We start from the raw sequence: 15,305 nt of genomic DNA on the forward strand, positions 1-15,305 counted from the left end.
ACAGCACTTACATATTTGTTCATATTTTCTTCACTGTGTGTGTCACTGTTCACTTCTGTTCTGTTTTCATTTTAGTTCTGTTATGCGTAACTATGTCAGTAGGGGTCATTATGAAATAAAGAAAAGACTAAAGCCTCAATATTATGGTTTTGGTGTGTTAACCTCTGCTCACAAATCAGCTTTACATGTAATACTTTACCATTTCCATGGCGACTGTAACACTTTGTATATTTTTATAAAATAATATGAGGGAAATATCAAAATAATATTTCTAGGTAAAGCTACCTAACATACAATACAGAGATCACAGAACACATTAAATGTGTCTAAAAATGCATCAAAGGATTTATGAGTCCACAGGAGTTTACTCAGACTATGTCTCCATCTAGTGGTGAAAAATCTTACATCTTTTGAGTAGTATTCTTCAATAGCATACTGGAGGTCATAAATGGAGTTACATTCAGAATGTTGCTTACAACGCCATCTGGTGGTTGAAATACCTCTTTTGTACATGGACAGGAAGATAAAGCACAACCATGAAAAAACATCAATACAAAGCAAAGCAACATAAAAATTAGTTTTGGTTTATATGACTTTTATTGAATAAGGTACATGAGAATGGTGTTCATATATTGACTTTATAGTAAAAAGAGGATTTGAACTTAAAAGACATTTCTCGATTATTGTAGGTCTACAGTTACAAAACTGTGCTGCATTATTTCTCAAAGTAAAAATGGCTTAGTACCAGAATGAACCTGCTGTCAAGTTATTGACAACAACTACAGTAACTTTAGCTCATCTTTCAACAGCACCATTCAAACTTTAACTCATTCACACATCCAGACATAATGCTACAAAACAGGTTTAAAGAATGTGCGTATTTCACTGTCACAGATACAGCATCTTGAAGACGTGTGAATTTACAATGGGTATCCTGACAAAGATATAATTAAAAACATGTTTCAAGGACCCCTTAAAAAATTCAAACGTTTTGATATTTTCCTTTTTATGTCACAAATGTCATGCTTATAACAAAAATATTTTAATTAAAACATTTATCAAGTTTAAAATGATTAAATACAAGACAAGTAATGAATACGATTAAATACGATTTTCAACATGTACACTGTGCGTAAACAGAGCTGCATTGTGCAAGTTGCTCAATGGGATATCCGGTGCTGACAATCTTGACTGGGCCGTCTAATTGGAGATGAGATTGTCACATGGCAGCAGCGGGCTGACACCAATGTTCTTAGCACATTCGTTCTGCAGAAACAGAATGCAAAAATTCAGTCAGGTTAGCTCATTCTCACAGGCCTTTTAGTTAAAACAATGGTGAGACATTTGGAGAAATATACTTATTTCCTTTCTTGCTGAGAGTTCAAAGGTTGATAGCATAGTAAATTTAAAGCTACCGCCATCCGCCATTTAGCTGGCATGAGAACTGGAACCAGTGGGAAACAGGTAGCCTGGTTCTGTCCAAAGGTAACAAAAAAAAGCTGCCGGGACTTCTAAAGCTCACCAAGTAAGGAATATCTAGGTTCTGGGGGTTAAGTTAAGGCATACTAACTTAAATTTTGTTGACACCGTGAGGTTGCCAGATGGCTGTGTCCAGCCAAAGAACAGATCAGCACCCCCCCATAAAACCAGAACCTGTCTTTTGTCACTGTTTGTAAGTTGGTGGGCTTGAGAGGGTGTCAGAAGGTGAACTTTGGTAACTTTGGACAGAGCCTTGCGAGCTGTTGCCCATTTTTTTCCTGTCTTATGCTAAGTTAGGCTAAGCAGCTGCTTTTCGTATATTTAGGATACAGTCATGAGTGTATCTATCTTGTCAAGTTGCAGCTTAAATATTGTATTCCATTTCTGCCAACAGATCCTCCTAAATGTTACACACTGGACCTTTCAAAATATTCAAGGGAAGTTATCCACAAAAATCTCCCATCTGTTGCGGCATTTTCTTACAAATGACTACTATGAGTTAGGAGAGTGTGAAAAAGGGTGAAAACCTCAGTCATTGGACTACTGTGAGAAAAGTAAAACTTCTCACTCAATATAGTATATAGACTATATAGAATTAATTAATATTTCTAAATGTTCCAGGCCAGCTCATACCATGTGGTTGACAACATTGATGTGGTAGGGGATCCCGCCCATCTCCTCACACTTCTTCATGTTCATCCTTTCTGGATCTCCAGCAGCCAACACAGGAGTGTCAGGGTCAGCCTACGGCACACAGCAACAGCAACCAAATCACTTCATTTTCTTGTAAAATGATCAGACTGAGGGGTTGCGATCACTGGACATCACCCCCTAATTAGTCTGTGCATCATGCAGCAGTAGGATCTACTCACAGGGTCCAGCCCTCTGTGGATAGACAGCAGGTCTGACATCCTGTCATTGAACCCGGGAGCAAAGTTCTCTGGGTTGATCGCCACGAAACACTGACCCTGGAAAAACAAAACAGGTGATGACGACACAGTGAACTGACCCAATACAAACAGTAAAAGGCAGACATGACATGACATAATAAGGCCTACGTCAAACTCATTGATTGTGCTTATCTTTTAGATAACAGTGGCTGTCAAAGACTGTGTTTCAATACATAAAACATCAACTCCAATGTTTATCAACAGAGAGAGTGGATAATGGCTGCACCATGCATAAAAACATAAAACATACGTTTGGATCAACAAAGCTCAATGTAGCCGATACCGAAATGCCTTGATCGGCACAGATACCGATCGTTGAGATTGGAGCAGAACATCCCTAGATGTGATGGATGAATTTTTACTTGTGCGGTTGATGTAGTTGTGCATTTTATGCTGAGTGTTTTCATATTGTCAACTCTGTAGTAGCCTAGGCCAGGGGTTCACAGACTTTTTCATGTCAACGGCCCCCTCTATAAACGCACATAAGACCATGGATCCCCTTTTCCTCTGAGTAATGTATTTTTTATATTTAGGTTTGAAAATAATAAAGTCTTTATAGTCAATTAGTGATCAAACTAGGACCACTACAAATTACAATCAATCAAAACATCCAACCTTATCTAAGTTTAAGTATGTAAGTTTAAATATTCTATTCACCCCTATAACCCACTCAAGGACCCCTGTTTGTCCCCAGAGCCCAGTTTGAAAACCACTGGCCTAAGCTATGCCCATTTGTCCTCTTTAAAAACACAACACAAGCCAAAACAAACAAACAAACAAACAAACAAAAAACACGTACCAGGTTGGCAACACGGTCTGTTACTTTCCACGTGCGGATATGCTTGCTGTACATGGAACCGGCCAAGATACCACAGAACACTTCCACCATCATTCCCAGACCATAGCCTTTGTACCCTCCTGAGAGCAGCAACACAGACATTACAACACCCACAAACCTCAGTTCTTTCACGTAGAAAGAGGATGAATGCAACAAATGTAATTTTTAATTTATGATAGAATATACAATCAGCCAACAACCCAGAGAATCAAGACAGAGCCCTTCTGTATGGTGCATCATCCCAATATGTTCACTAGATGCACATAATAAACTGACTGTCAGAAAACTGTACAATTCCTCATTTGTTACACAAATTATATGTCAAGATAGTGTAGAGAAGGAGGATTATTTCAACATAATGAATGTTACCAAAATTGCTAAAATGTAACTGCAGCCAGTAGGGCATAATGTCAATATTATATGAATATTTCAAGGGCATGCTAACAGAATGACTCAAAAACCACAGGCAGGATCTTTCCCTCCTTGAGCAGACTTATCATCATTATCATTTGGTTTCTAACCTGTGGCTTCATTGCCGCCAATGGGCACCAGTCCTCCATCCAGAACTTTCTCAGGGTCAGTAGTAAGTTTGCCCTCTGAATCACAGCCCCAGCCCTCAGGGATGGGGTCTCCACGCCGGTAATGGAGCTCCACCTGTGCACATAAAAAATTGAGACATCGAGTAATAGAGTAAGTAGACTTTAGGCTTTTTAGCACTTAAAAGCCATTTACTGCACAGAGTGCACATTATACTTTTATAATAAAATAGAGTGCAAAGTAAAAATTATTAAATAAAGCAACTTAAAAATTATTTTCTAACTGAGCTCTCAGCTCAAGCCTGTTGATGTCCAAATCAACATAGTCAGGTTAGAAATTCAACTCAGAACTCCCACCGACCATTGCACACTATACAGACACATTTGAATATAAAAAGGACAAACAAAGATATGGCATTAGAATAAACAGTCTGGGTCAAACTCAATTGGTGGACATAATGTCTCTTTGCATTGAGGAAATTATGTTCTGTAGTTGAGGCTTCCCTGATCAGTATAAACTTGACTTAGTATATAGTATAGTATAATCTTACCTTTCCAAGTGCTACTGCTGATGTGGCCATGTCCAAAACAAAGCTGTCTCCATCTTTAGCAGGAGCTGCCACACTGATGGGGTTGGTGCCCAAAGTGCACTACAAACAGCAGAAGCAGCAGTATACGTATACTCTTAGTCATCTATGGCATGGAGTACAGTTTATTCTGTAGATTAAATAAGACATTTACCTCTTTACCCCGTGTGGGAACCACCAGTGGGGATGTGTTGGTAAATGACATTCCCTGTGGTGGTCAGATTATTATAAGACATACAATTAAAACCATTTATGAAAACAGCTCAGTAACCTCAATTACTAAATAAGGCAATTGTGTTTAAATTAAATTCCTAAATTTGTATAAAAAAAAAAAAAAGGAAAAAAAATGAGTACAACTATTTACAATGATGAGTTGACAAGTTGATAAATCTTTCACTCACAATCATGTTCTCCTTCAGAGCTTGCAATGCGTAGTATCCAGCAATACCATAATGGTTGGAGCCTAAGACAGATAAAAGCCATACAGTAAACATTTGTATATCAGTGGAAATGTATTTTCATTGTGTTATTGGTCGAGATTTGTTGACCAGTTTACTAAAGTAAACTTTAATTTAGTCTTTAATCAGTCCATTTTCCTCTTTTTAGTAAACTGTATTAATTCAAATCCAACATACTGAATGTTTTTCCTGTCATCAGACAATACAGTGGCTTTTGGTTTCTCTTCCCACGCACCTAATTGCCTGTTATATGAGACAAACACTTTACTAATCATTTCACAGTAAAGATAATCCCATTACAAATGCTGAATGTTCAGCCAAATCAAATACAGACCTGCATTTGAAACCTGAGCGTGTTAAGGAAGGTCGAACATATCACAAGAAATGAGTTAACATGTTTATCCATCTGGCCAATCACTTCAAGACTGCAGCAAAGTATGAACATAAAAAAAAAAATTTAAATGTTTTTGTAAAAATGGGACTCACCGTGTGCAACCACCCAGCCAATGCCAACTTCTTTGGCCTTCTTAATGGCCAGATTCATGCAAAAGTTTCCCACTACAGGACCCAGGAGGTTCTTGCCATCCACCAGCGCTGTTGCTGCACTCTCCTTCTCCACCTCCGGCTCACCGTCCTTGGCACAGATTCCTGACTGGATGTCCTTTACATACATGTCTGTTGAAAAGTATAGAGACAGCGAGCACAAACAACAACAACCACATTTAAATACAGACACAAGAACATCCAAATCAAGGAGTTGAAGGTTAGCGGATGAAAATAAGCACATTATTAGAAAGTGGAGAGATTTGTTTTCACATATTCACCTAACATTACAAAACGTATTGCATTTGTGGAAACATTATATCTTACATGTTAATGTTACCAATCAGTCACAGTTTACCCACATCTTCTTTACCACTACAATGTTGCTGCCACCTTTTAATCAAACATGCAAATAAAGTGAGGAACTTCCAGTAACCCACTGACCCATCCTGTTGAGTCCATGGCTGTAATGGCCCCTGTGATCTCCCTCCACCAGCACCTCCGCCAGGCTGCAGGCATGATTCGGCTTGGTGCCCACGGCTATCATACACCTCTCGATGAAGCCTTGTACTTCCACCTTGCTAATCAGACATCTGCAGAGGGGAAATGTTTAGAATGTGATGGTACTCAAGTATGCAATTTTCCCCCCAAAAGTGATCGGTCAGGTTATGATATTGTCACTGTACATGTGGAATTACGTACGCTGGATTTAGCAATTTTAAGTAATTAAGAACATCAAAACAAGATGATAACTGTCCTTATAAATAATATTTTGAAAAATAAACAATCCTCAGGTATGAGATGTTTTATGATGTTATTTGAATTTACTGCATGACATGCTTATCTTTCCTCCCTAATGTCTGTTACGATATTCGTTCAATTGCTCTGACCTAATTGAATCACAAATCAAATTTGACTTCAGTAACTGATTACCAAGAAAAAAAAAACAATGATGTCAACACACTCATGTTTTGGGTGATGATTCTGTTTCTCAAACAGGAACAGCACAGTCTGACTTTTGGCCTAAAAAGCTAACGTAATCCAAACCTATTGCAACGTTGCCAAATTGTGTCCTACTTGGGTGAACCCTTTTTTTGACGCACATTTTATAGTATTAGGCAGAATGGATAGTCCCATGCCAATTCAAAGTCTTAAGTCCATCTTTGCAACAGTTATTGAACAACCTGTGACCAAACAGATGATGTACTGTAGGTCATGACACTACAGCTCTACTGATATTACATTGTACAAGTTGTTACTACAAACCACGTTTAGCAAGAGATTCTGATGAAAACGCCACTGGGAACAATACTGGAACCTGTCTGTTGAATTTACAAAGCAACGATGAGCTGTGTGAATGTGAGAACTGGCAGGACATTATGTACGAGTGTCACTGTGTCTGTTTCTGTCACAGTTAAAGTCATGTGTATGAAAACCCTTAGAAAACTGCAATAATTACAAAGTGTTTAACAGTGTGAAATACATGTTGAATACATTAGCGTGGGCACTGACTAACACGTGGCAATAATAAGTGTTTCACGGCCACCATAGTTTGTCCTGCACACTTCACGGTCCGTGTATGTTTTGGTCATTGGATTTTCCTTTCAGAAACGGGTATTAAAAAACAGAAAACGAGTGGTTATTTGATTTTCGTTTTAAAATACAAAAATTAAAATTGAAATACAAGGCGTTTTTCTTTTTCATGGTCAGAAAGGGATGAGCGAAATTAAAAAAATTATTCGATTTTCATTTTCTATTTCATATAACAAAAAATAAAATCACTAGAAAACAGAAACGGAAAAAAAGCCTGTTTTTTCATATTCTGAGACCGGATGTTGTCATTTACAGGACCGTGCTGTGTAGAAGAAACAGTAGGCTAGTAGACTGCGGTCAATCCAGCCGTGAGTCCGATCTCCGTGGTCAAATCAGCCGCACTTAAATTTAGAGTGTACAAGTATTCTCAGCATTATGGTAAATGCGGAGAAACAGCGTATTTACTTCCGGTTTTCAAAATAAAGGTATTTAGAGCCGTAAGCTATAATTAAAATATGTTACATTAAAGTCTTGTGCCCCTGATGAATAAAAAAACACTTTATATCAAGTATCTTTACTGCACCAGTGTGGAGAAATGCCAAAATAAAAGTCTCATATTTATGCCTCCAGAGATTGCATATTTGACCATATTTGAGGCACTGTAAAAACATATTGCTCAGTGTTTCCTGGCTACTGATGGTATATTTGACTTTTACACATATGAGACTACAAACATACTTAATATCAAGCATTTTTACTGTACAAATTTGGAGAAATTCAACAATAAAAGTCCCATATTTGTACCTCCATGTGGCATATTTTCATATATTTGAGCTACTGTAAAAACACTTTGCTCAATAATTCCTGGCTATGGATGGTATATTTGACTTCTACACATCTAAGACTACAAGTATACTTAATATCAAGCATTTTTACTGTACCAATTTGGAGAAATTGAAGAATAAAAGTCCCATATTTATACTTCCAGATTCCATATTTTCTTATATTTTTGAGCTACTGTAAAAACATATTGCTCAATATTTCCAGGCTATGGGTGAAGCATTTTCATTATACTTCAATAATGCTGCAGTAATCATGACAAAATTTCACACAAATGTTTAATAACATCTTGATAATATAAACACTAAACACAAAATCCTACACAATTCTAATTTGTTTACTTTTCACACAAAATGCAATGCCAGTCCACATTCTTCTTATTTTGCAGCTCTGCTGTGTCCATTTGTAGGTAAAAGGGAAAAATAATTAGTTTTAACTTCAAAACCCCATTGTACCTACTGTCTCTTCCTCAAATATTATTTTTTATATTATTCAGTGTGACAGCTGTTGCCGGTGGTTCCACATACAGTTTACATTTTTACAGTAGCTCAAATATAAGAAAATATGGAATCTGGAAGTATAAATATGGGACTTTTATTCTTCAATTTCTCCACATTGGTACAGTAAAAATGCTTGATATTAAATATACTTGTAGTCTTAGATGTGTAGAAGTCAAATATATCATCCATAGCCAGGAATTATTGAGCAAAGTGTTTTTACAGTAGCTCAAATATATGAAAATACCACTTGGAGGTACAAATATGGACTTTTATTGTTGAATTTATCCAAATTGGTACAGTAAAAATGCTTGATATTAAGTATGTTTGTAGTCTCATATGTGTAAAAGTCAAATATACCATCAGTAGCCAGGAAACACTGAGCAATATGTTTTTACAGTACCTCAAATACGGTCAAATATGCAATCTCTGGAGGCATAAATATGAGGCTTTTATTTTGGCATTTCTCCACACTGGTGCAGTAAAGATACTTGATATAAAGGGTTTTTTTATTCATCAGGGGCGCATGAAACACTTTAATGTAACATATTTTAATTATAGCTTACTGTTCTAAATACCTTTATTTTGAAAACCGGAAGTAAATACGCTGTTTCTCCGCATTTACCATAATGCTGAGAATACTTGTACACTCTAAATTTAAGTGCGGCTGATTTGACCACGGAGATCGGACTCACGGCTGGATTGACCGCAGTCTACTAGCCTACTGTTTCTTCTACACAGCACCGTCCTGTAAATGACAACATCCGGTCTCAGAATATGAAAAAACAGGCTTTTTTTCGGTTTCTGTTTTCTAGTGATTTTATTTTTTGTTATATGAAATAGAAAATGAAAATCGAATAATTTTTTTAATTTCGCTCGTCCCTTTTTGACCATGAAAAAGAAAAACGCCTTGTATTTCAATTTTAATTTTTGTATTTTAAAACGAAAATCAAATAACCACTCGTTTTCTGTTTTTTAATACCCGTTTCTGAAAGGAAAATCCAATGACCAAAAGATACACCAACCCTTCACACAGTCCGTTCTCATTCTCAGGTCATCAAATACAGATGTGAGCAGGGTAGATGCCACTAAAATTCTACACACTGGTCCTTTAATTATCACTGACAGAACAGTGTCCCAATGATGTCTCTGAGTGTGTTCTAGTAATACTGAACGCATTATGTTGTACCTCCTCTGCTCCTCTGTCCTTTTTATTCTCTACTCCTTCCCTTGTTTACTTCATTGAACTTAGTGGTATTTGGAAGTAAAAGAAGTCGTAAGTTTTGGAATGCTCCATAATTAGGTCCAGATACGGGCTGTTGGCGATGTGGATCTGCCTGATGACTTGATAATACTCAGTTCCTCTCCAAACAAACATTGTGTTCTGTAGCTTTTCTTAAAAACAAATGATGTAGCACATTATTGAATCTTCTGCAAACACAGAGAGTTATGTCTAACTGTTTATTGAATTATTAATTCCCTTTCTACTGGTTAGCTGAAGCAATTTCCCAAACTATAGGTTCCACTATCCAACTTGCTGTTACAGTATCTGGTTATAGTAACTGACTATGAGACGAGCAACTCCTTTTTACACATTCTGACTAAAATCTCTAAGATCTGGAGAGCAAAATATTAAAATTCTTGAACTGAATTGCATTTTTGAGGCAACTCACTGAATGGATTAACCACCATTTCTTTTGAGACATCAACCTTTCCAAAGTTTAGGTCCATCCTCACTAAAAATGTACCATGACAAAATCATGAGGAAATCAGCCTGATTAAATAATGACACAAACAAGTACAAACAAGAGCCCAAAAAGGACGCTGTGTACTCTCACAGCCCGCCAGCCCTAACACCTCCCCTTATTAATTGCAACCAAACATCTGCCTGCTTCAGTTTTAATCCAGTAAAACTCACATCTGTGCCCTAAAGTACCTTTGAGCTTTCTGATCTCTTTAAGCATGAAAATATGCCTATTGACTTTTTTGTGAATAAGTGTAAGATGAGTAATACCACTCATGTCCGTATATGGAACTAGAGCTTGCAGCCAGTTAGTGTAGGTTATCATAAAGACTGGAAACAGAGGGAAATAGCTAGCCTTGCTCTGGACTCATTTCATGGTCAACATAGTTTCTCTCACTTAATCAACATAACTTTAGACCTTTACCCTTTGCCATTCTACTGCAGACCCCCCTCCATATGTAAACAGAAAAACCAAAACAGGGTCCTTTCTGGCAGGACTTTGGTTGCAGTAAATGGAACAGAATAACACGGCAGCCCTAATGAACTCCACAGTAGGGAGGAAATTCCAGTGGAAACTTATGCAATGCCTTAGGTGAGAAAGACACAAAAATCCCATGGGACAGGTGGCAGAGAAATGAGGAAGGAGTCATGGATAGGGTAAAACTTCTAGGAGGGATGGAGGTGTGACACCTCCCAGATGATTAGTACTTAGGACTGTCTGCATGTCCCAAGATGCCTATAGAGTGCTTGTTTAGGCACTACATACATTCAGTTCTATTATATATGGCATTTGAAACATAGCTCAAAAAGTTGTTCATGCTATTCCTCCTTTATAGAAAAGAGGAACATATTTCTGCTTAAAAGAAATAATATGGCTTGTATGAATCCAGCTTTGACTGAATTATCTATGGACAATGTATGTACAGGGTCAAATGAGGACAGCGCTTCCCTTATTGGTTTATGTTACAACCACAATGAGCCAGGTGCGTGTCGGGGGGGCGCACACTCTCCTCTAGCACAAATACATGAAATATATAATGGAAAACAGACCCACTTCACAGGTGTAAGTCTTGGTGAATTCATGAACGGCTCCAAAATCTTTATCCCCAAGATATACAAAGGTCACGTGAAGGAGGAACAGACTTCGGAAATCTTCTTGATTGTGTGCAAGAGAGTGTGTAACTGTGTGCTTACTTGTTATCAGTTATACAGATCTAAAGGGTAAAACAAATAGTTTACTGGCTTTACCTTAAACAGGCTTAACAAGCTTAAATGTAAACTGAAGTTTGGACACAAGTATACTTGATGGACAGACTGCAGATAGTGGCTACTGTTTATATATCTTAATATATCAGTACTGCTTTCTATGACTCCCTGGAAAGCCGTACTGATGCTGAGCACATTATCCTAATGAAATATATTCTTATTTTGTGATTCTTATTGTACTTGGTCACTCTGTACTCTTTGCACTACATTCCCTTATGCTGTTGTGTCTAATTTGAATTTCTCCTATGGGAAAATAAAGGTACATCTTATCTTATCTTATCTAAAGTAAAAACAAAGCAAGCTGAATCAAACAGAGGTGTGATGGGATGAAATATAATTTGGTCAGTGGTGGAGTGATTGACTCCCAGCTGACTTTGTACAAAATACCTGAATCACTCTGCATTAGTGAAGCCTTCGACTAAAACATGCTCACTTATGTGCTTATACATAAAACAATTTTAGTTTATTGTGTTTTATGTATAAGCACATAAGTGAGCGTACATAAAAAAGCTTGAACTGATTTCAATGTGAAAATGGTACACAAAGCAGGAGCAAAAAAACAGATAAATCTGAGTTCAGTCTTGCAAAAAGCATGCTTTGCTGTTGGCAGCGTTAATGAACAGATAGTGGCCCAAAATAGGGGTCCAAAAACTCCCATTATTCCCAGTTAAAACTTTTCAATAAACCTCTAACTTCCTTTACTTCAACTTTGCAACATCTATTGCAGCACACACACACACACACACACACACACACACACACACACACACACACACTTAATGAAAATGAGAGAAGAGGTTCAATCTAGAAAGTTTACATTCAATAGAAACAAGAGCAACACAATCACCACACTGTAGCCTTAAATGTATGTAGTCTTAAAAAGGCTACAATTACTTTTTTTTTTCTTCTACAATGGTGGAAGAAGTATTAAGATCTCAAAAATGTTAATATTCTTACTTGCAAAGGAATCAAGAGAAGGTTTTAGTTTCAGTAGCCTGACCTGCCATGCAGCTCATTCATACGCTAATTGACTCTATTGTCCTTTACTTGGAGACTAGGGCTTGTCTTTACCTGCTCATGTTGACTGTCCGGCTCTGTGCTCCTTCGGGTCGAGGGTTTGTTGCTCTAGGATCTGATGAAGGTGATATGCTGGCGTCGATGATCCACAGGGGACTTAGCCAACTTGCTCTTCAAGCCCAACAGTGTTTGGAAACGCCCACTTTTGTCTAATTTATCAGGTGTCCCGTCTGCCTGCACCGTGTTGGAGGAGAGGCTTTGTGGGAGTGGGAATCTGGCGTGACAAGGTCTTGGGGCTCCAGGCGTTTGTAAACACTGCTTCAGTGTGTCGCACGATAGGTAGCCAAAAATATAAGGACTTATACTTTAGATCATCTATAGGCTGCTCAGCTTATTAAATAATATCTGTATGATATTCCTGTTAAACCTGTTGGAACTTTCTTCCTAACCTTTGGGGTGAGATGCAGCTGCATCGATTAGATCCTAAATATTTTGAATTTATCAAAATAATAGTGTCAAAACAGCCAACTCCTTCTCAAACATTACAAAAAAGTCTATATAGGACAATTCATCATCCTGCACTTGTAAAAGCCCCTAAAACAGATGCTGGCTGCAGAATATTTAAGAAAAATATGAATGAAACTTACTGGTCATTGGTTGGTCATTCATACAGTATTTCTTTCTGTACATTTGTATACACACATATATCCGGGCACCCCAGTCATACAGTATTTCTGAGAAGCCACCAACGTCCCTGGTGGAAATATGGCTTTAGGCTAAGGTGTAGTCAATTGCATAAGAGACTAGAGAGAGATGAGTTGGAAAACAATGACTGGATGCTCCCTTTCATGGTTCAGATCTGTTTTGTCTGCTTATGTTTGTCCTAACAAGCAAACTGACAGCTCTTGTCTTGCAAATTACAAAACAGATGGTTAAGTCAAGCTTCAAAGTGAACGCCACCAGTAACGTATTCTTACAGAATTGTTTATCAGCAGATTAAGCTTTTGTTTTATTTTTTTATGTTCTCTTGATGTTTAATTTTTTTTATTTCATTTCCTTTACTTGATTACATAACTTAATTTCTTAATTTTGCTGTGCTGCCCGTGTACTGTAGGACATGTATGGACAAAGAGTGGCGTGCAGACTAGGGCTGGAGGAGGTTCTCAGATCTTTTACATAAGCGTGCTATTTTCAATGATCACTATGGCAATAGTCATTAAGGATAATACGCTTTAAAATGTTATACAGATACAAAACAATCAAAACAGTCAGTCAATCATGTGTTTTAAGGAAATCAATGTCCTCTCCCAATGTGTTTGAAACACATATCCCCATTGTTTCTACTACTAAGATATAAGAAAAACTTAACAACAGCCTTTATCTTACTGTCTTTGACTCTCTATTTTTATACAGTCTATAAACAACAAATTTACAAAGAGTGACGTAAAAAAAAGCCTTTCTACATTGAATGCAACACTGTGCAAAAGTCCTGTAATTTTTCTTTCAGTTTTTAGTTGTTGCTGACACAGCAACAGCGAGGTGTTGATATATATAACCTGTAATTTGTGGTGATGTTTTGGATGCATTAAATTTCAAGGTGTATCTAATATTTTTTTATATATATACAAATGAGGTAAACTAAATATTAGAAACCTATTTCTCAGTGTGTTAATGTGTGTATGTGTTAGGTCTGTGTGACAGCTATCTATTAAAAAAGGCTGGTTGGACTGAGCAAGGGAATCCTTTGTGTCCATGAGATCTATGAAGTCCAGCAGGCCACAAGGGGTCAGGCACTCACTGGACTTGGATGTGTGGCAACTGAATAAGAGCAGAGTGGTACACGTAGAGGCACACAGTATATAACGATTCCTGTGCGGACATTCTTTCCACATGGTAGGAACAAGATAGTGAAAACATAATGAACCTCAGATTTTGAGAGTCTTGTTCAAGCTCACATTTGGCACCAACGCTGGTATAATTTGTTAATGAAGGAAGTAACTTCATGCTTGGCTTTTATATGTTTACGTCCCTGCAATTTATGAAAGAAGAAGGAGGTAATGAGATACTTAAGCCCAATTTTCGCTGCAGTTTACAAAGTATTTTAACTTGGAGTGGAAAAGTTTGTACTATGTCTTGGCACTGTTTCTTCATATTGTTAAGATGTACACCTCTTATAGATAATGTCTTGGATTTAACTTGCTCTTAACAAACTGACAATGGTATGAGAACAAAGGGTGTGGAAACCAGTTTAACTACTATACCACTTCAGAATAAATCAAATTCCACAAGAGCTTCTACTTTCCTGTTTCAAACGGCACTATGAATAAATTATGTAATGATACAGTACATTTTTAACCTTCACACTGATGAAAAAAAGTCAAAATTCAGTGCCTGATAATATAATAATGCTTCACCAGCAGTATGGATGTTTGTAGAGCTGCTGTAATCTCCTGTATGCTGTACTACTTTCCAGATTAAGACTATAGAAAATGTCAGTAGTGACAAAAGATCCCAGAGGCAATTTATAGGACTAGTTTAGACACGAAAATGCTGTTTATACTTATTTGCGGCAGGAGTTCTATGTACTGGATGTTGAGCCAGAAGACTCCATGTACTGTATGTGGCAGTTAACCTACAATTATGAGCATGTATAAACAGGAACTGTTCAAACTAAAGCAGAGTTACAATTAATGTGAAAGGACAGATTCAAATGTCTGTCTCTCTCTCTCTCTCTCTCTGTGTGTGACATTTAAATGTACACATGCATGTGTTTGCCTGTGTATATTTCCTGTATATTTCCAGTGTTTGCATGGTTATTCTAACCAGATTGATGGTGAGTATAATAATATGTTTGGTGGCCTTGCTGTAGTGCCACATTTAGATCAAAATTAACTTTTTTTTCATAGAAAATTTCAAAATCTGACATGTAGAGGATAAACCATGTGCACTTTGGATACTTTATGAGCTTTGCACTGCACCATCGTGTGGTGCAATGTCAGCTTTGCACAGAGGATATG

General features: G+C 37.3%; 1 protein-coding gene across 1 annotated transcript; it reads right to left on the reverse strand.

Moving 5' to 3' along the window:
* Nucleotides 1-578: 578 nt before the first annotated feature.
* On the reverse strand, nucleotides 579-12,495 carry LOC127352788 (uncharacterized oxidoreductase YjmC). Its single transcript, XM_051381474.1, has 11 exons — nucleotides 12,343-12,495; nucleotides 5,836-5,984; nucleotides 5,335-5,523; nucleotides 4,792-4,853; nucleotides 4,545-4,598; nucleotides 4,355-4,453; nucleotides 3,789-3,921; nucleotides 3,229-3,347; nucleotides 2,352-2,447; nucleotides 2,113-2,223; nucleotides 579-1,266 (listed from the first exon to the last, which is right to left on the reverse strand). Exons 1-11 carry the CDS (start codon nucleotides 12,348-12,350, stop codon nucleotides 1,201-1,203), a joined length of 1,086 nt encoding a protein of 361 aa, XP_051237434.1. The 5' UTR covers nucleotides 12,351-12,495; the 3' UTR covers nucleotides 579-1,200.
* Nucleotides 12,496-15,305: the final 2,810 nt, after the last annotated feature.

Source organism: Dicentrarchus labrax, unplaced genomic scaffold, assembly GCF_905237075.1.
Source record: "Dicentrarchus labrax unplaced genomic scaffold, dlabrax2021, whole genome shotgun sequence".
Lineage (NCBI taxonomy): Eukaryota > Metazoa > Chordata > Actinopteri > Moronidae > Dicentrarchus > Dicentrarchus labrax.

Coding starts and splice junctions, on each gene's coding strand:
- LOC127352788 (XM_051381474.1), bottom strand. Junction 4,454..4,544: donor TTCCCACACGGGGTAAAGAG/GTAAATGTCTTA, acceptor TGCTGTTTGTAG/TGCACTTTGGGCACCAACCC. Junction 1,267..2,112: donor TCAATGTTGTCAACCACATG/GTATGAGCTGGC, acceptor CTGTTTCTGCAG/AACGAATGTGCTAAGAACAT.